This window comes from Rhinoraja longicauda, chromosome 3, assembly GCF_053455715.1.
Source record: "Rhinoraja longicauda isolate Sanriku21f chromosome 3, sRhiLon1.1, whole genome shotgun sequence".
NCBI classification, from domain to species: domain Eukaryota; kingdom Metazoa; phylum Chordata; class Chondrichthyes; order Rajiformes; family Arhynchobatidae; genus Rhinoraja; species Rhinoraja longicauda.
Window position 1 is genome coordinate 96,358,050 of NC_135955.1, and position 19,542 is coordinate 96,377,591.

The window sequence follows — 19,542 nt, forward strand, 5'->3', positions numbered from 1 at the left end:
CATCCCAACTCCAAGATCTCCGGTTTCCTCCCACACTCCAAAGACGTGCAGGTTTGCGGGTTAATTGGCTTGGCATAAATGCAAATTGTCCCGAGCGTGCGTAGGATTGTGTTAATGTGCGGGGATCGCTGGTCGGCGCGGACTAGGTGGGCCGAAGGGCCTGTTTCCGCGCTGAAAGTTTCCGATCACTGAAAGGAAGCATGCAGGTACGGCAGGCAGTGAAGAAAGCCAATGGCATGTTGGCCTTCATAACAAGAAACGGCAGGAACGGGGTACTGATTGAGAGTGATCAGCCATGATCGCATTGAATGGCGGTGCTGGCTCGAAGGGCTGAATGGCCTACTCCTGCACCTATTGTCTATTGTCTATTGTCTAAGAGGAGTTGAGCATAGGAGCAAAGAGGTCCTTCTGCAGTTGTACACACCCCTAGTGAGACCACACCTGGAGTACTGTGTGCAGTTTTGGTCTCCAAATTTGAGGAAGGACATTCTTGCTATTGAGGCAGTGAGGAAGGACATTCTTGCTATTGAGGCAGTGCAGCGTAGGTTCACTAGGTTAATCCCCGGAATGGCGGGACTGTCATATGTTGAAAGACTGGAGCGACTGGGCTTGTATACACTGGAATTTAGAAGGATGAGAGGGGATCTTATTGAAACATATAAGATTATTAAGGGGTTGGACACGTTAGAGGCAGGAAACATGTTCCCAATGTTGTGGGAGTCCAGAACCAGGGGCCACAGTTTAAGAATAAGAGGTAGGCCATTTAGAACTGAGATGAGGAAAAACATTTTCACTCGGAGAATTGTAAATCTGTGGAATTTCTGCCTCAGAAGGCAGTGGAGGCCAATTCTCTGGATGCTGTCAAGAGAGAGCTGGATAGAGCTCTTAATGATAGCGGAGTCAGGGGGGTATGGGGAGAAGGCAGGAACGGGGCACTGATTGAGAATGATCAGCCATGATCACATTGAATGGCGGTGCTGGCTCAAAGGGCCGAAAGGCCTCCTCCTGCACCTATTGTCTATTGTCTATTGTTAATGTGCGGGGATCGGTGGTCGGTGCGGACCCGGTGGGCCAAAGAGACTGTTGCCACACTGTATCTCTAAATTAAGCTAAAGTAAACTAAACTAAAAAGACTGCCAGATGTTGGAATCTGGATTTAAATTTTTTTTTTAAATAGAACTTGGAAGAACTTGGCTGCTGAAGGCCAAAGGTGTCAGTCGCCATTTTGGTTCGTGACCCTTGCATCAGGGCAGGGAGGGAAGGGGGATAATGTGGTGGAATCACATTGGAGCCAGCAGAAATGGTGAATGTTGACATGTTGGATGTTGGGGTGAAGAGGTGACGCCCAAGGGAATCTGAATGCAGTTATGCCCCGGGGAGATGGGGAATGGGAGCAGATGTCAAGGGAACGCAACTAATGGGTTCTTCATTGAATGAATGAATGAAAGAATGAATGAATGAAAGAATGAATGAATGAATTGATGAAAGTATGAAAGAATGAAGGAATGAATGAATGAATTGGTGAAAGTATGAAAGAATGAAGGAATGAATGAAAGAATGAATGAAAGAATGAAAGAATAAATGAATGAAAGTATGAAAGAATGAAGGAATGAATGAAAGAATGAATGAAGGAATGAAAGAATGAATGAATGAATGAATGAATGAATGAATGAATGAATGGATTAATCAATTAATTAAAGAATGAATGAAAGAATGAAAGAATGAATGAAAGAATGAATGAATGAAAGAAGGAATGAATGAATGAATGAAAGAAAGAATGAGTGAGTGAATGAATGAATGAATGAATGAATGAATGAATGAATGAATGAATGAATGAAAAAATGAAAGAAATAATGAATGAATGAAAGAAGGAATGAATGAATGAATGAAAGAAAGAATGAGTGAATGAATGAATGAATGAATGATTGAATGAATGAATGAATGAATGAATGAATGAATGAACGAATGAATGAATGAATGAATGAATTAAAGAATGAATGAGTGAATGAATGAAGGAATGAACGAATGAATGAATGAATGAATGAATTAAAGAATGAATGAAAGAATGAAAGAAAGAATGAATGAAAGAATGAATGAATGATGCTTCATTGTCACCTATGACAAGTCACAATGATGTTCTTTGTATCCCAGACCCAGGGTATGCAAAGAGTCGCCACCTAAAGGGCACCAACAAAGTTACAAAGTCTTTCCATTTTAACACAAACCATTTTTAACACCTTCCATTTGGGGTCTCCTTTAGTTCTCGGCGGCCCCCCTCCCTCATTGGCGGTCCCCCTCCCCCTCCCCCTCCCCCTCCCGGGTCCCCTTTCCAGATATTATCTGATAGTACAAACAAGGTAACTGCAGACGGAGCGTGTCAGACGGATGCTTGTTCAGACCCGGAAGGTCATCTACACCTTCTGTCCAGAGATGTTGCCTGTCCTGCCGAGCTACTGCAGCTCTGTGTGTCTTTCTCCAGTACCAACTAGCACCGGCAGTTCCATTCCTACACGCACTGTTCCAATGGTGTATCTCTAAACTAAAAAAACTGAAAACATTGCAGCAAATAACGGCACCCTCAATTGACTTTCATGGTCAATGATCTTGAATAATCCATCTATCCTTCCTCGAATAATTCGAAAGGCCCTGAAGAGGTTGTTTGAAGAGGTGTCTCAGCCCGAAACCTCACTGATTATTCAGTCCTCCATTCTTAATTTTGTTTAATTTTTAGTTTTTGAGATACAGCATGGAAACAGGCCTTTCGGCCCACTGAGTCCGTGCTGGCTAGCAATCACTAGACATCAGTTCTATCCCACAGATTAGGAACAATTTACAGAAGCCAATTAAACCTACAGACCTGCACGTCTTTGGAGTGTGGGAGGAAACCGGAGACCCTGGAGAAAACCCATGCAGGCCACGGGGAGAACGTACAAACTCTGTACAGACAGCACCCGCGGTCAGGACCGAACCCGGGTCTCCGGCGCTGTGAAGCAGCAACTCTACCGCTGCGCAATCGTGCCGCTGAAGGGTCTCGAACTGAAATGTCGCCTATCCATGTTCTCCGGAGATGTTGCCTGACCTGCTGAGTTACTCCAGCGCTTTGTATTCTTTCGTCTATTAACCAGCATCTGCACTTCCTTGCCTCTAGATTTCTTTCAATACCTAAGATCCAAGATGGCGCACAACCCAGGCAACTCTGTCGATCTGTGTTACAATCACTCCACACTTTTAAATCTCTACTCCAACAGCAAAATGTCCCAACCCCTTTATCATGTATCTATCTGCACACTGTGGATGGTCGATTGTAAACACGTATCTTAGTTTAGTTTAGTTTAGTTCAGAGATACAGCGCGGAAACAAGCCCTTGGGCCCACCGGGTCCGCGCCGACCAGCGATCCCCGAACATTAACACTATCCCAACACCCACTAGGGACAATTTACAATTATACCAAGCCAATTACCCTACAAACCTGCACGTCTTTGGAGCGTGGGGGGAAACCGGAGATCCTGGAGAAAACCCACGCAGGTCACGGGGAGAACGTGCAAACTCCGTACAGACAGCACCCGTAGTCGGGATCGAACCCGGGTCTCCGGCGCTGCGAGGCGGCAACTCGACCGCTGCGCCACCGTGCCACATTTCCGCTGACTGGTTGGTACACGACAAAATGTTTTTCACCGTACCTCGGTACATGTGACAATAAACTGAACTCAACGTACCTTTCCTTGACTCCTGCTTCGCGCAGTCTTGGTTGTGAGGGCAGGGGGAGAGGAGGTGGTGGCGGCAAAGGGGCCGAATCCTTGTAGAACTCCACGCCGTTGTCCGAGATGCTTTTGGTTAAAGGTCGGTAGGTGTGCGTCCTGGGAGGTGGGTGGGCCTGGACAGAGGTGTATGAGCTGTGGTAGTCTGGCACAACACAAAGAAAGAGGTCCATCTGGAATTAGTTATATAAATACTCTGCACTGGATGCACACACACACACACACACACACACACACACACACACACACACACACACACACACACACATCACACTTTTATTCAGATACACCTCAAAATATGTTTAAAACACTGAACAGTACTGAACACTGAAGGGGACAGCACGGTGGCGCAGCGGTAGAGTTGCTGCCTTACAGCGAATGCAGCGCCGGAGACCCGGGTTCGATCCCGACTACAGGCGCCGTCTGTGCGGAGTTTGTCCGTTCTCCCCGTGACCTGCGTGGGTTTTCTCCGAGATCTTCGGTTTCCTCCCACACTCCAAAGACGTGCAGGTTTGTAGGTTAATTGGCTTGGTAAATGTAAAAATTGTCCCCCAGTGGGTGTAGGATGGTGTTAGTGTGTGGGGATGGCTGGGCGGCGCGGGCCCGGTGGGCCGAAGGGCCTGTTTCCGCGCTGTATCTCTAAACTAAAACTAGATTGATTAGTAGGACTAGATGTTACAATCCCTAAGGTTTGCACTACAATTGACTGGTGTTGTTCTTGGGGGTGACCACTAGGTGATGTTTTCTCCGAGATCTCCAGTTTCCTCCCACACTCCCAAGACAGGGGGAGAAGGCAGGAACGGGGGTACTGATTGAGAATGATCCAGCCATGATCACATTGAATGGTGGTGCTGGCTCGTAGGGCCGAATGGGCTCCTCCTGCACCTATTGTCTATTGTCTATAAGACGTACAGGTTTGTCGGTTAATTGGCTTGGTATAAATGTAAATTGTCCCTTGTGTGTGTAGGGTAGTGTTAGTGTGTGGGGATCGCAATGGTCGGCACGGACTCGGTTGGGCCTAAGGGCCTGTTTCCGCGCTGTATCTCTAAACTAAACTAAGTACAGCACAGGGGGAGGCTCGAAACAAGTCGCACCCCGGCCGCTCCCTCTTCTCCCCTCTCCCATCGGGCAAGAGGCACAGATGTGTGAAGACGCACACCTCCAGATTCAGGGACAGTTTCTTCCCAGCTGTTATCAGGCAACTGAACCATCCCGCCAACAACTGGAGCGAGGTCCTGACCTCCCATCTACCTCATTCCAGGCCCTCGGACTATCTTTAGTCGGACATTATCTTGCACCAAACGTTATTCCCTTCATCCTAAAACCTGTACTGATTGAGAACGGCTCGATTGTATTCGCGTATAGTCTTTCCGCTGACTGGTTAGCACGCAACAAAAACGGTTTCACTGTAACTCAGTACACACGACAATAAACGAAACAAAACTAGACTTCAGCTCTCCACTGCCTGCACGTGGTCCATATCAGGGGGTATGGGGAGAAGGCAGGAACGGGGTACTGATTGAGAATGATCAGCCATGATCACATTGAATGGCGGTGCTGGCTCAAAGGGCCGAATGGCCTACTTCTGCACCTATTGTCTATTGTCTATTGTCTATATCCCTCCATTCCTTCCATATTCATGTGCCGGTCCAAAAGCCTTTTAAACATAGAAACAAGGTGCAGGAGGAGGCCACTTGGCCCTTCGAGCCAGCACCGCCATTCATTGTGATCATGGCTGATCATCCACAATCAGTAACCCGTGCCTGCCTTCTCCCCATACCCCTTGATTCCACCAGCCCCCAGAGCTCTATCTAACTCTCTTTTAAATTCATCCAGTGAATTGGCCTCCACTGCCCTCTGCGGCAGAGAATTCCACAAATTCACAACTCTCTGGGTGAAAAAGTTTCTTCTCACCTCAGTTTTAAATGGCCTCCCCTTTATTCTAAGACTGTGTGGCTCCTGGTTCTGGACTCCCCCAACATTGGGAACATTTTTCCTGCATCCAGCTTGTCCAGTCCTTTTATAATTTTATACTTTTCCGTAAGAACCTCTCTCATCCTTCTAAACTCCAGTGAATACAAGCCCAGTCTTTCCAATCTTTCCTCGTATGACAGTCCCGCCATCCCGGGGATTGGCCTGGTGAACCTACGCTGCACTGCCTCGATAGCAAGGACATCCTTCCTCAAATGAGGAGACCAAAACTGCACACAAAACTCCAGAAAAACTCTGCTTTTGTATCTGCCTCCACCACCATCACTGGCAGCGCGTTCCAGGGTCCCACCACCCTCTATGTGAAAGAAATTGGCTTGCATCTTTCCTTCAAAATTTGTCATTAGACAATAGACAATAGGTGCAGGTGTGGCCCTCTCAGTTGAACGCTATGCCCACTATTTTTTGATATTTTCACCCTGGGGAAAAAAGATGTTCTATTTGCTTCCCCGTCTCATAATTCTATGTACTTCCATCCGATCTCCTCTCAATCTCCGGCGTTCTCGAGAAAACAATTCAAGTCTGTTCAACTTCTCCCTGTCGCTAATACCCACTAATCCGGACATCATTCTGGAAAACCTCCTCTCCACCCTCTCCAAAGCCTCCACACCCTTCCTGTGTCAGAACTGCACGGGTACGGGGAGAATAAGGGGGGGTTGAGGGGGTTGGAGTGGGGGCGGAAAGGGGGTAGGGGAGGAGTGGGAGGGGAGGGTGCTACACCAATGCAGAAGCAGCTAGTATTGGAATTTAGAAGGATGAGAGGAGATCTTATCGAAACGTATAAGATTATTAAGGGGTTGGACACGCTAGAGGCAGGAAACATGTTCCCAATGTTGGGGGAGTCCAGAACCAGGGGCCACAGTTTAAGAATAAGGGGTAGGCCATTTAGAACGGACATGAGGGGAAAAAAATTCAGTCAGAGGGTGGTAAATCTGTGGAATTCTCTGCCTCAGAAGGCAGTGGAGGCCAATTCTCTGAATGCATTCAAGAGAGAGCTGGATAGAGCTCTTAAGGATAGCGGAGTCATGGGGTATGGGGAGAAGGCAGGAGCGGGGCACTGATTGAGAATGATCAGCCACGATCACAGTGAATGGCGGTGCTGGCTCGAAGGACCGAATGGCCTCCTCCTGCACCTATTGTCTATTGTCTATAGTTATACTCCAAATGCGGCCGAACCTAAGTCCTGAGACATCAGCCCATAAATATCTACTTGCTCTCTCGTCTAAATTCACCAAAGGAATAGGATAGAATCTTTTAATTGGGTTTTCTTCCGTGTCAGAAGACGCTGCTGTGGAAGCAAAGATCGACGAGGGAAATTCACAGCCTGTCCATTTCACAGCAATGTATTAATCAAACTAATTAAGGGCATCACGGTGGCGCAGCGGTAGAGTTGCTGCCTTACAGCGCCAGAGACCCGGGTTCGATGCTGACTATGGGCGCTCATCTGTACGGAGTTTGCACGTTCTCCCCGTGACCTGCGTGGGTTTTCTCCAGGATTTCCGGTTTCCCTCCCACGCTCCAAACACGTGCAGGTTTGCAGGTTAATTGGCTTCTGGAAATTGTAAATTGTCCCGATTGCGTGGGATAGCGTTGGTGTGCGGGGCGATCGCTGGTCTCCCACCGGTCTTCCCGTGTCCGACTACATCCTATCTTTGTCCCGCCCCCGCCCCCCCCCTGACATCAGTCTGAAGAAAGGTCTCGACCCGAAACGTCGCCCATTCCTTCTCTCCAAGATGCTGCCTGACCCGCTGAGTTACTCCAGCATTTTGTGTCTACTTTATATTAATACTGTGTTAACTAATGGGAATAAAGTGGTACTAATACTTCAAATTAATGTGTGACTTGTGCTTTACACCAACAAAATGAAGCATTTTACTGAAAAGACCACATTGGCCACAAAAAAAAGGAAATCTTACAATGTTTAAGAAAGCAAACTGAATTTATTTCAAGTGGGCTTGTGTACAAAAACAGGGATGTAATGCTGAGGCTCTATGAGGAGCTGGTAAGGCCGCATTTGGAATATTGTGAGCAATTTTAGGCACCATATCTGAGGAAGGATGTGCTGGCCCTGGAGAGGGTCCAGAGGAGGTTTACCAGAATGATCCCAGGAATGAGTGGGTTAACCTATGATGGGTCGCTGGTCGGCACGGACTCGGTGGGCCGAAGGGCCTGTTTCCGCGCTGTATCTCTGAAGTGTACAGTCTAAATCAGCCCTCTGCCATACACGATGAATAAGTTGTGTACATTAAACTGAAATCCAATTTCCATGCTGCATGGCTCTAAGACTCTATCACAGAAACTTACTTTAGTCCTTAACTTGTAAAACCTTTTTGCTGCATCATGTTCATTCCTCCCATGGCTTGACAGGGACAAAGTGAGACAGGGTTTCCGATGTTCTTTGCCCACACCCATCAGAGAGGACCCAGGGCACTCAGACTTCATAAACCTCATCAACATGTGATAGGAGCAGAATTAGGCCATTCGGCCCGTCAAGTCTACTCTGCCATTCAATCGTGGCTGATCTATCTCTCCCTCCTAACCCCATTCTCCTGCCTTCTCCCCACAACCCCCGACACCCGTACTAATCAAGGATCTATTTATCTCCGCCTTTAAAATATCCACTGACTTGGCCTCCACAGCCTTCTGTGGCAAAGAATTCCACAGATTCACCACCCTCTGACTAAAGACGTTTCTCAACTTCATCCCAAAAGAATGTCCTTTAATTCTGAGGCTGTGACCTCTGGTCCTAGACTCTCCCACTAGTGGAAACATCCTCTCCACATCCACTCTACGCAAGCCTTTCACTATTCTGTATGTTTCAATTAGGTCCCCCCTCATTCTTGTAAACTCCAGCGAGTACAGGCCCAGTGCCGACAAATACTCATTTTAGATTTTTTTTAGATTTAGAGATACAGCGCGGAAACAGGCCCTTCGGCCCACCGAGTCCGGGCCGCCCAGCGATCCCCGCACATAAACACTATCCTACACACACTAGGGACAATTTTTACATTTACCCAGTCAACCAGGGGTCAACCAGGGGTCACAGCTTAAGGATAAGGGGGAAGTCTTTTAGGACCGAGATGAGAAAACATTTCTTCACACAGAGAGTGGTGAGTCTGTGGAATTCTCTGCCACAGAAGGTAGTTGAGGCCAGTTCATTGGCTATATTTAAGAGGGAGTGAGATGTGGCCCTTTTTGCTAAAGGGATCAGGGGGTATGGAGAGAAGGCAGGTACGGGATACTGAGCTGGATGATCAGCCATGATCATATTGAATGGCGGTGCAGGCTCGAAGGGCCGAATGGCCTACTCCTGCACCTATTTTCTATGTTTCTATGTTTCTATGTTTCTATTAACCTACATACCTGTACGTCTTTGGAGTGTGGGAGGAAACCGAAGATCTCGGAGAAAACCCACGCAGGTCACGGGGAGAACGTACAAACTCCGTACAGACGGCGCCCGTAGTCAGGATCGAACCCGAGTCTCCGGCGCTGCATTCGCTGTAAGGCAGCAACTCTACCGCTGCGCCACCGTGCCGCCCATCATAGGTTAACCCACTCATTCCTGGGATCATTCTGGTAAACCTCCACTGGACCCTCTCCAGAGCCAGCACATCCTTCCTCAGATATGGTGCCTGAAATTGCTCACAATACTCCAAATGTGGCCTTACCAGCGCCTTATAGAGCCTCAGCATTACATCCCTGTTTTTGTACACAAGCCCACTTGAAATAAATTCAGTTTGCTTTCTTAAACATTGTAAGATTTCCTTTTTTTTTGGCCAATGTGGTCTTTTCAGTAAAATGCTTCATTTTGTTGGTGTAAAGCACAAGTCACAAGTCACGCATTAAAGAAAAATCTTTGTGGGAAAACCATCTACTTAGCAAAGAATCAATGAATTTTCATAGTATTTGAAGTATTAGTACCACTTTATTCCCATTAGTTAACACAGTATTAATATAAAGTAGACACAAAATGCTGGAGTAACTCAGCGGGTCAGGCAGCATCTCGGGAGAGAAGGAATGGGCGACGTTTCGGGTCGAGACCCTTCTTCAGACTGATGTCAGGGGATGGGGCGGGACAAAGATAGGATGTAGTCGGAGACGGGAAGACCGGTGGGAGAACTGGGAAGGGGAAGGGAAAGAGAGGGACAGAGGAACTATCTGAAGTTAGTGAAGTCAATGTTCATACTTTAGATAGTTCCTCTGTCCCTCTCTTCCCCTCCTCCTTCCCAGATCTCCCTCTATCTTCCTGTCTCCACCTATATCCTTCCTTTGTCCCGCCCCCCTGACATCAGTCTGAAGAAGGGTCTCGACCCGAAACGTCACCCATTCCTTCTCTCCCGAGATGCTGCCTGACCCGCTGAGTTACTCCAGCATTTTGTGAATAAATACTTTCAATGTTCATACCGCTGTGTTGTAAACTGCGTGCTACCCACACAGTATTAATATAAGTCGATATTAAAAACTTATTTTCGATGTCTTAGTCATTAGGCGATTTTCAATGAGTTCTGATTTTTCAATACTGAAACAAATAGTTACTGAGATTTACTCACTGTGGGACATTAGTTAGTCGTGGGCGATGTCATTGTTTTGGGAGGTTTTGGCAGAGAGAACCAAGTTTGTAATATTAAATTTGATTCATTTCAATGCTTCCACTGCACTACATATTGAAACATCAGCATGAGATGTGTGGGGCAGCAGCAGTAAAGTTGTTGCCACTCAGCGCCAGAGACCCGGGTTCGATCCCGACTACGGGTGCTGTCTTATCAGAGTCTGTACGTTTTCCCCGTGACCGCGTGGGTTTTCTCCGGGTGCCCCGGTTTCCCCCAACACTCCAAAAGTCGTGCAGGTTTGTATGTTAATTGGCTTCGGTAAGAATTGCAAATTGTCCCCGGTGTGGGTAGGGCAGTGTTCGTGCGCGGGGATCGCTGGTCGGCGTGGACAGGGCGGGCCGAGGCGGGCCTGTTTTGCCACGCTGTATCTCTAAATTAAACTACCATAAAAGAGAATTGGCAGATGGGCCTAAGATGAAAAGAAGCCAAAAGGCGTGACAAAAGGTCGCTGGGGGAGGCAGATACCACAACAGCATTTAACAGGGACTTGGACAGGGACATGGGCAGGACAGGTTTGGAGGGAAGTGGGCCAAACACAGGCAGGGGAGACTAGCTTAGATTGTTTGGCATGGATGAGTTCAACCCAAGGGCCTGTTGTTGTGCTGTATGACTCTATGACTCTGGGGTGGCGCAGCGGTAGAGTTGCTGCCTCACAGCGCCAGAGACCCGGGTTCGATCCCGACTACGGGTGCTGTCTGTGCGGAATTTGTACGTTCTCCCCGTGACCTGTGTGAGTTTTCTCCGGGTGCTCTGGTTTCCTCCCACGTTCCAAAGGCGTACAGGTTTGTAGGTTAATTGGCTTCTGCAAGTTGTCCCCAGTGTGTCGGACGCGAAACTGGGGTAATATAGTGTACTTGCGATCGTTGGCCGGCAGGGGCTCAGTGGGCTGAAGGGCCATTTTCCACACTATGTCTAGAGTAAACTGAGACTCCAAGAAGAAATAGAAAACGTGACAAGCGAAAGTCAGATAAGGGAATCCATGTTCTCTCGAGATGCTGCCTGACCCGCTGAGTTACCTGGTGTTCAATACAAGATTCCAGCACCTGCACTTCCTCGTTCTACCATAAAAGGGACACGTTTTGTGCACAGTCAATAAAGTGCAATGGGAATCTAAGGTAGACACAAAATGCTGGAGTAACTCAGCAGGTCAGGCGGCATCTCTGGAGAGAAGGAATGGGTGACGTTTCGGGTCGAGACCCTTCTTCAGACTGATGTCAGAGGAGGGGGCGGGACAAAGATGGAATGTAGTTGGAGACGGGAAGATGAGTGGGAGAACTGGGAAGGGGGTGGGGGGATGGAGAGGGAAAGCAGGGACTATCTGAAGTTGGAGAAGTCAATGTTCATACCGCTGGGGTGTAAACTGCCCAAGCGAAATATGAAAGGTAATAGCAATGAGAATCTGTTGGACTAAGGGAGTGTTAGAAGAGAGTATTAGTCACGTTAGAGTTACATATTTGTGGGAGAAGGATACTGTGATATAACTGGAACAATAGATTGTGAGTTCAAATTGAGACCTAAAAGCATAACATAAAATTCTTACCAGGGTAAACATATGCATAAGTGGCATTGAATGCATCTGTATCATCATCTGTTAAAACATAAGAAGGAATTTTGAACGTGATTTACATAGGAAAGTAACTGCAGGCGCTGGTACAAATTGAAGGTATCACAAAATGCTGGAGTAACTCAGCGGGGTCAGGCAGCATCTCTGGAGAGAAGGAATGGGTGACGTTTCGGATCCGAAACGTCACCCATTCCTTCTCTCCAGAGATGCTGCCTGACCCCGCTGAGTTACTCCAGCATTTTGTGATACCTTCGAACGTGATTTACTGTCAGCCATCAGCATGGTAGGAATTGGACCAACAGTGTTGGCGTGATTGTCACGAAAATTGTCATGAAAATCTGCTGCTGAACTCTCTGACATTGGGCTGAATGGAATGGGTAGGAAAGTTTCCAATTCCCAGTGGCAAAGCAGGAAGGGTAACGGAGGGATGCCTCAGTGAACTTGGCCGGTAGCTCATAGATATGAGGTTGTTTAGTCCACGCAACGAGAATTTAGTCCACGCACCAAGAATTGACTTATCGTTTGAAAGGCGTTTTATTGCAGGTTTTCATTTTTTCCTGCTGATTGATATTTAAATCTGGCAATAAAAATTCAGAAATGACCGCAGCAACTTTGATTTATGTTCGGGACAAAACTGGACTAGAACGACTTGGTGAGACCATGGGAAATTAGTAAAGTGCTGACTTCATTCACACAGTCGTGGAGTGATACATCGTGGAAACAGGCCCTTCAGCCCGACTTGGCTATGCCGACCAACATGTCCCATCTACACTGGTCCCACCTGACCGCGTTCGGCCCCTATCCCTCTAAACCTGTCCTATCCGTGTACCCGTCCAAATGTCTTTTAAATGTCGTTATAGCACCTGCCGCAATTAACTCCTCCAGCATCTCGTTCCATACACCCACCACCCTCTGTGTCAGTAGGGTCTCGACTCAGCGGGACAGGAACTGAAGAAGGGTCTCGACCCGAAACGTCACCCATTCCTTCTATCCAGAGATGTTGCCTGTCCCGCTGAGTTACTCCAGCATTTTGTCTCTTTGGTGTAAAACAGCATTTGGAGTTCCTTGCTACGTTAAAAAGTTACCCCTCAGGTTCCTATTAAGTCTTTCCTCTCTCACCTTAAACCTATGTCCTCTGGTTCTTGATTCCCCTACTCTGGGGAAAAGATTCTGTGCATTTATCCTACTCTATTCCCCTTCATGATTTTGTACACCTCTATAAGGTCACCCCTCATCCTCCTGCGCTCCAAGGAATAGAGACTCAGCCTGCTCGACCTCTCCCTGTAGCTCACACCCTCTAGTCCTGGCAACATCCTTGTAAATCTTCTCTGCACCCTTTCCAACTTGACAACATCCTTTCCACGGTAAGGTTGACCAAAACTGAACACAATACTCCAGATGCGGCCTCACCAACGTTCTCTGTTTCTGCAATATTACATGTTATCTGTGTGTAATGCCTGTATGAGTCTGTAAAGTTGCTGCAAGTACGAATCTCATTGTTCCGTTGTCAGTTGGGGTGCAAACTATCTCACTCCCAAATAAGGGACAAGGTGACGTCACTGCCCCGCGCCCCACGTGACCTCACCCAGCTAGCGGCCACGTGCTCCCGCTCCACCAATGGCGGCCGCCCGGGCTGGGAGGCGGGTTGCTATCTAACCTCCGTTAGGCGGCGCCCGGGCCTCCGGGCCTACACTATCTGGGCCTACAGCAGCACCCCAGTCTACAGTGTCTAGGCCTACAGTGTTCGGGCCTACACTGTCCGGGGCTACAGTTTCCGGGCCTACACTGGCACCCGGGCCAACAGCGTCCAGGCCTACAGTATCCGGACCTACACTGTCCGGGGCTACAGTATCCGGGCCTACACAGTCCGAGGCTACAGTGTTCGGGCCTACACCGGCCCCCGGGCTTAATACGGGACAAGGGCGGTCCCGTACGGGACAAACCAATTTAGCCCAATATACGGGATGTCCCGGCTAACATGGGACAGTTGGCAACCCTAGTTGTCAGTACATATGACCATTAAACACCCGTGACTCTTTCTCCTTCAAACTTGGTCTCCATGACCAAGCTTCTCGTCACCCCACCTCATTTCCACTACTTGGGCTCTGCATCCGTTTTAAACTTTACGTGACAAACTCTGAGATATTTATTGAAAGTGAGGAGCTGACACTGTATGTAAAGGCCCACCACCGATTTTCCGGCAGACTTGGTTCCAGAGCCTTGTCGCATTATCCGTTTTGCCGGACCAGCAGAGATCACGGCCTTGGGGAGGGGGGGGTGGTGGTGGGGGGGCAAGACACCAGCCCACAAAGTCGGCCTCGGAAGTCAGACATGGGAACGGATCGCATGGGGCGAATTCGGCCCGACGATCGGCCTTGGAAGTCAATAGACAATAGGTGCAGGAGGAGGCCATTCGGCCCTTCGAGCCAGCTCCGCCATTCAATGTGATCATGGCTGATCATTCTCAATCAGTACCCCGTTCTTGCCTTCTCCCCATACCCCCTGACTCCGCTATCCTTCAGAGCTCTATCTAGCTCTCTCTTGAATGCATTCAGAGAATTGGCCTCCACTGCCTTCTGAGGCAGAGAATTCCACAGATTTCCAACTCTCTAACTGAAAACGTTTTTCCTCATCTCAGTTCTAAATGGCCTACCCCTTATTCTTAAACTGTGGCCCCTGGTTCTGGACTCCCCCAACATTGGGAACATGTTTCCTGCCGCTAACGTGTCCAACCCCTTAATAATCTTATACGTTTCGATAAGATCCCCTCTCATCCTTCTAAATTCCGGTGTATACAAGCCTAGTCGCTCCAGTCTTTCCACATATGACGGTCCCGCCATTCCGGGAATTAACCTAGTAAACCTACGCTGCACGCTCTCAATAGCAATTGGAGTGCGAGAGGAAACTGAAGATCACGGGGAAAACCCACGCAGGTCACGGGGAGAACGTACAAACTCGGACTCCAGTCTTTCAACATATTGATTTAGAAGGAAAGATAAAATGAACGGGCTTCGGCCATCAACGTACCTGGTTTGTGCACCATGTGTATTTGCTTGAACATAGTCTTGTACCAGTCTTTGGGTCGATCCACTGTCTAGATTAGAAACAGAAAGCTTCAATTAGTCACCAAGCTGGGAAGAATGCAAAGATTGTCACTCTTTCTTCTGCTTCCTAAGTCCAGGAGACATGAAGTGCTCCCACAAAGGTGAACGGTAAGGATTTATTTCTCCCCGTGTGGCAATGAGCTCATTGAAGTACCGTCACAGATAACAGTTTTTTTCTAATGAATTCCCCATCTGATTTCTTTAAAAAAAATGTTTTTTAAGAGATACAGCACAGGCCCTTCGGCCCACCGGGTCCGCGCCGCCCAGCGATCCCCGCACATTAACACTATCCTACACACACTAGGGACAATTTTTACATTTGCCCAGCCAATTAATCTACAAACCTGTACGTCTTTGGAGTGTGGGAGGAAACCGAAGATCTCGGAGAAAACCCACGCAGGTCACGGGGAGAACGTACAAACTCCGTGCTTGTAAATGGAAAATACCAAGTTTTAGATTTTAGTTTCAGAGATACAGCGTGGAAACAGGCCCTTCGGCCCACCAGGTCCGCGCCGACCAGCGATCCCCGCACATTAACACTATCCTGCACCCACTGGGAACAATTTTTACATTTGCCCAGTCAGTTAAATTACAAACCTGTACGTCTTTGGAGTGTGGGAAGATCTCGGAGAAAACCCACGCAGGTCACGGGGAATCAGTGGCGGACTTATAATGTTCATTCACCACAACAAGGTGGCGCAGCGGTAGAGTTGCTGCCTTACAGCGAATGCAGCGCCGAAGACCCGGGTTCCATCCCGACTACGGGCGCCGTCTGTACGGAGTTTGTACGTTCTCCCCGTGACCTGCGTCGGTTTCCTCCGAGATCTTCGGTTTCCGCCCACATTCCAAAGACGTGCAGGTTTGTAGGTTAATTGGCTGGGCAAATGTAAAAACTGTTCCTAGTGGGTGTAGGATGGTGTTAGTGTGCGGGCGCGGACCCGGTGGGCCGAAGGGCCTGTTTCCGTGCTGTATCTCTGAAACTAACATCTAAAACTTGGTATTTTCCATTTAATCAGAATTGGATGCAGTATCGGATGCAGTGAATTGTGGACGCAGCCCAGACCATCACACAAACCAACCTCCCTTCCGTTGACTCCATTTACACCTCACGCTGCCTCGGCAAGGCCAGCAGCATAATCAAGGACCAGTCTCACCCCGGTCACTCTCTCCTCTCCCCTCTCCCATCAGGCAAAAGATACAGAAGTGTGAAAACGCACACCTCCAGATTCAGGGATAGACAATAGACAATAGGTGCAGGAGTAGGCGAAGTTGGGGGAGTCCCAAACCAGGGGCCACAGTTTAAGAATAAGGGGTAGGCCATTTAGAATCGAGATGAGGAAAAACTTTTTCACTCAGAGAGTTGTGAATCTGTGGAATTCTCTGTCTCAGAAGGCAGTGGAGGCCAATTCTCTGGATGCTTTCAGGAGAGAGCTAGATAGAGTCAAGGGATAAGAGGAAAAGGCAGGAACAGGGTACTGATTGTGGACGATCAGCCATGATCACAGTGAATGGCGGTGCTGGTTCGAAGGGCCGAATGGCCTCCTCCTGCACCTATTGTCTATTGTCTCTTGGGGACATATTGGTCGGCACGGGAAAGTTGGGCCGAAGGGCCTGTTTCCGTGCTGCAATACTGTTTGAACAAGATTAACCTTGTGGGAGAAATTTGAAGAGACAATTGGAAAGGACTGGTACAGCGAAAGGCGAGAAGGCAACAAAGAAATCTGTTCTCACCGTTCTGATGGCGATCGGTATTCCAGACTCATCCACAGGGCCGATTCCTGCATAGTGCGGTGCTTTAATGACAGTCACTCTCTTTTCCTCCTCTGATGTTCTGTAGACGGGTTCCATGCTCATTATATCAGCACCAGGAGACTTACTTTGCTGTGAAATACTTAAGTTTTCTGTCGGGGAAAGATAAATGATGTTTCGCGGAAGAAACAAATTCTTCACGTTGCACGGTTGTCTTAACTTTTATCTTCCCGCCATCTTGTAAAATCTACGCATAATTATAGACAATAGACAATAGAAAATAGGTGCAGGAGAAGGCCATTCTGCCCTTCGAGCCAACACCGCCATTCAATGTGATCATGGCTGATCATTCTCAATCAGTGCCCCGTTCCTGCCTTCTCCCCATAACCCCCTGACTCCGCTATCCTTAAGAGCTCTATCTAGCTCTCTCTTGAATGCATTCAGAGAATTGGCCTCCACTGCCTTCTGAGGCAGAGAATTCCACAGATTCACAACTCTCTGACTAAAAAAGTTTTTCCTCATCTCAGTTCTAAATGGCCTACCCCTTATTCTTAAACTGTGGCCCCTGGTTCTGGACTCCCCCAACATTGGGAACATGTTTCCTGCCTCTAACGTGTCCACATTCATACCTACTTATCCCGCATCCTCTTCCCACACACTGAGGACAATTTAGAGACCAATTAACTTTGGCACCGTGGCACAGCGGTAGAGTTACTGCTCCACTCGGCCACCTATAATTGTTTCGTTTGGACGGACAACATGGAAACAGGCCCTTCGACTCCCCAAATTCATGCCAACTATTGATCAGCCATTCACATGAGCTGAGGACAATCTTCAGAGGCCAATTAACCGGCACGCCTGCACGTCTTTGGAGTGCGGGAGGAAACCGGGGCACCCGGAGAAAACCCACGCAGGTCACGGGGAGAACGTACAAACTCCGTACAGACAGCACCCGTGGTCGGGATCGAACCCGGGTCTCTGGCGCTGTAAGGCAGCAACTCTACCGCTGTGCCACCTTAGTGGGCAACTTGGTGGGCTATTTCTGCACACGTAGTACTTAGTCTGGGGTTGTTCTTATGTATAGCATTAATCTACTGGACAGTGTACCAAAATGAGGATGTCACTGTACCTCAGAACATGTGATAGTAAAAAACCATAAGTAACCAAGTTCTCCCACATTCCCTACACATTAGGAGCTTTAAGATCTTTGATAACTTCACCACGTAACGTTTATTTTGTTTAGAGATATAGCTTGGAAACATGCTCTTCAGCCCACCGAGTCAGCGCCGAACAGCGATCCCTGCACATTAACACTCTCCTAAGGGACAGTTTATAGTTATACCAAGCCAATTAAACGGTGGCACAGCGGTAGAGTTGCTGCCTCACAGCGCCGGAGACCCGGGTTCCATCCCGACTACGGGTGCTCTCTGTACGGAGTTTGTACGTTCTCCCCGTGACCTGCGTGGGTTTTCCCCGTGATCTTCAGTTTCCTCCCGCACTCCAATTGCTAGTGAGGGCGTGCAGCGTAGGTTTACTAGGTTAATTTTCCCGGAATGGCGGGACTGTCATATGTGGAAAGACTGGAGCGACTAGGCTTGTATGCACTGGAATTTAGAAGGATGAGAGGGGATCTTATCGAAACGTATAAGATTATTAAGGGGTTGGACACGTTAGGGGCAGGAAACATGTTTCCAATGTTGGGGGAGTCCAGAACAAGGGGCCACAGTTTAAGAATAAGGGGTAGGGCATTTAGAATGGAGATGAGGAAAAACATTTTCAGTCAGAGAGTTGTGAATCTGTGGAATTCTCTGCCTCAGAAGGCAGTGGAGGCCAAGTCTCTGAAAGCATTCAAGAGAGAGCTAGATAGAGCTCTTAAGGATAGCGGAGTCACAATAGACAATAGACAATAGACAATAGGTGCAGGAGTAGGCCATTCAGCCCTTCGAGCCAGCACCGCCATTCAATGCGATCATGGCTGATCGCCATGTCAGGGGGTATGGGGAGAAGGCAGGAACGGGGTACTGATTGAGAATGATCAGCCATGATCACATTGAATGGCGGTTCTGGCTCGAAGGGCTGAATGGCCTCCTCCTGCACCTATTGTCAATTGTCCAAAGATTGTAGGTTTATTGGCTTGGCGTAAGCGCAAACTGTGTGTGTCGATATTTCTAATGTGCGGGGATCGCTGGTCGGCGCGGACTCGGTGGGCCGAAGGGCCTATTTCGGCGCTGTATCGCTAAACTAAAAAACCCTACACACCTGTGCGTCTTTGGAGAATAAACGTTGCGGAGAATTGTCTTACCCATGGTTCGGCTGTGCTGTAGTACCCCAGTGGACGACAGTGAGTGGTAGGCTGATGACGGGGAGAAAGGCCTTTGCAGGTAACTCATTGGACTGCCTCTCTCGGCGGCAGTGTTCCCATTCACCGTCATCTGCGCACACACAGGCAAACACAAAACCAAGACCCGTGTTAGCCGCCAGCAATGATCGTACACACCTTGGTAATCAAAGGAGTAGCTTGAAAGACTTTGTCTTCCAGAAAGCACAACGGTGGTAATCTGGTTAGTATGCACAGAAACGTAGACAGGTTTGCCCAAGTTAGCACCACGAGTGCCACAAGTTCGTAAGTGATTGGAGCAGAATTAGGCCATTTGGCCCATCAAGTCTGCTCCACCATCCCTTCTAGGTAGCAACATCACCTAGTGGTCATCCCCAAGAACAACACCAGTCAATTGTAGTGCAAACCTTAGGGATTGTAACATCTAGT

The 19,542-nt window shown here is 48.3% G+C and overlaps 1 protein-coding gene across 12 annotated transcripts in view; it reads right to left on the reverse strand.

Moving 5' to 3' along the window:
- Positions 1-19,542, reverse strand: part of LOC144592200 (sorbin and SH3 domain-containing protein 2-like) — a 369,491-nt gene that overhangs the window by 106,034 nt on the left and 243,915 nt on the right. For 10 of the 12 annotated variants that reach the window (XM_078396703.1, XM_078396699.1, XM_078396698.1 and 7 more), the window contains 5 exons: positions 19,078-19,207; positions 16,758-16,927; positions 14,950-15,016; positions 11,899-11,946; positions 3,718-3,904 (listed from right to left, as the gene is read on the reverse strand). In XM_078396703.1, coding sequence (XP_078252829.1) covers positions 3,718-3,904; positions 11,899-11,946; positions 14,950-15,016; positions 16,758-16,927; positions 19,078-19,207 — 602 coding nt within the window. The remainder of the gene's footprint in view (positions 1-3,717; positions 3,905-11,898; positions 11,947-14,949; positions 15,017-16,757; positions 16,928-19,077; positions 19,208-19,542) is intronic. The other 2 variants (XM_078396693.1, XM_078396695.1) reach the window with 1 other exon arrangement.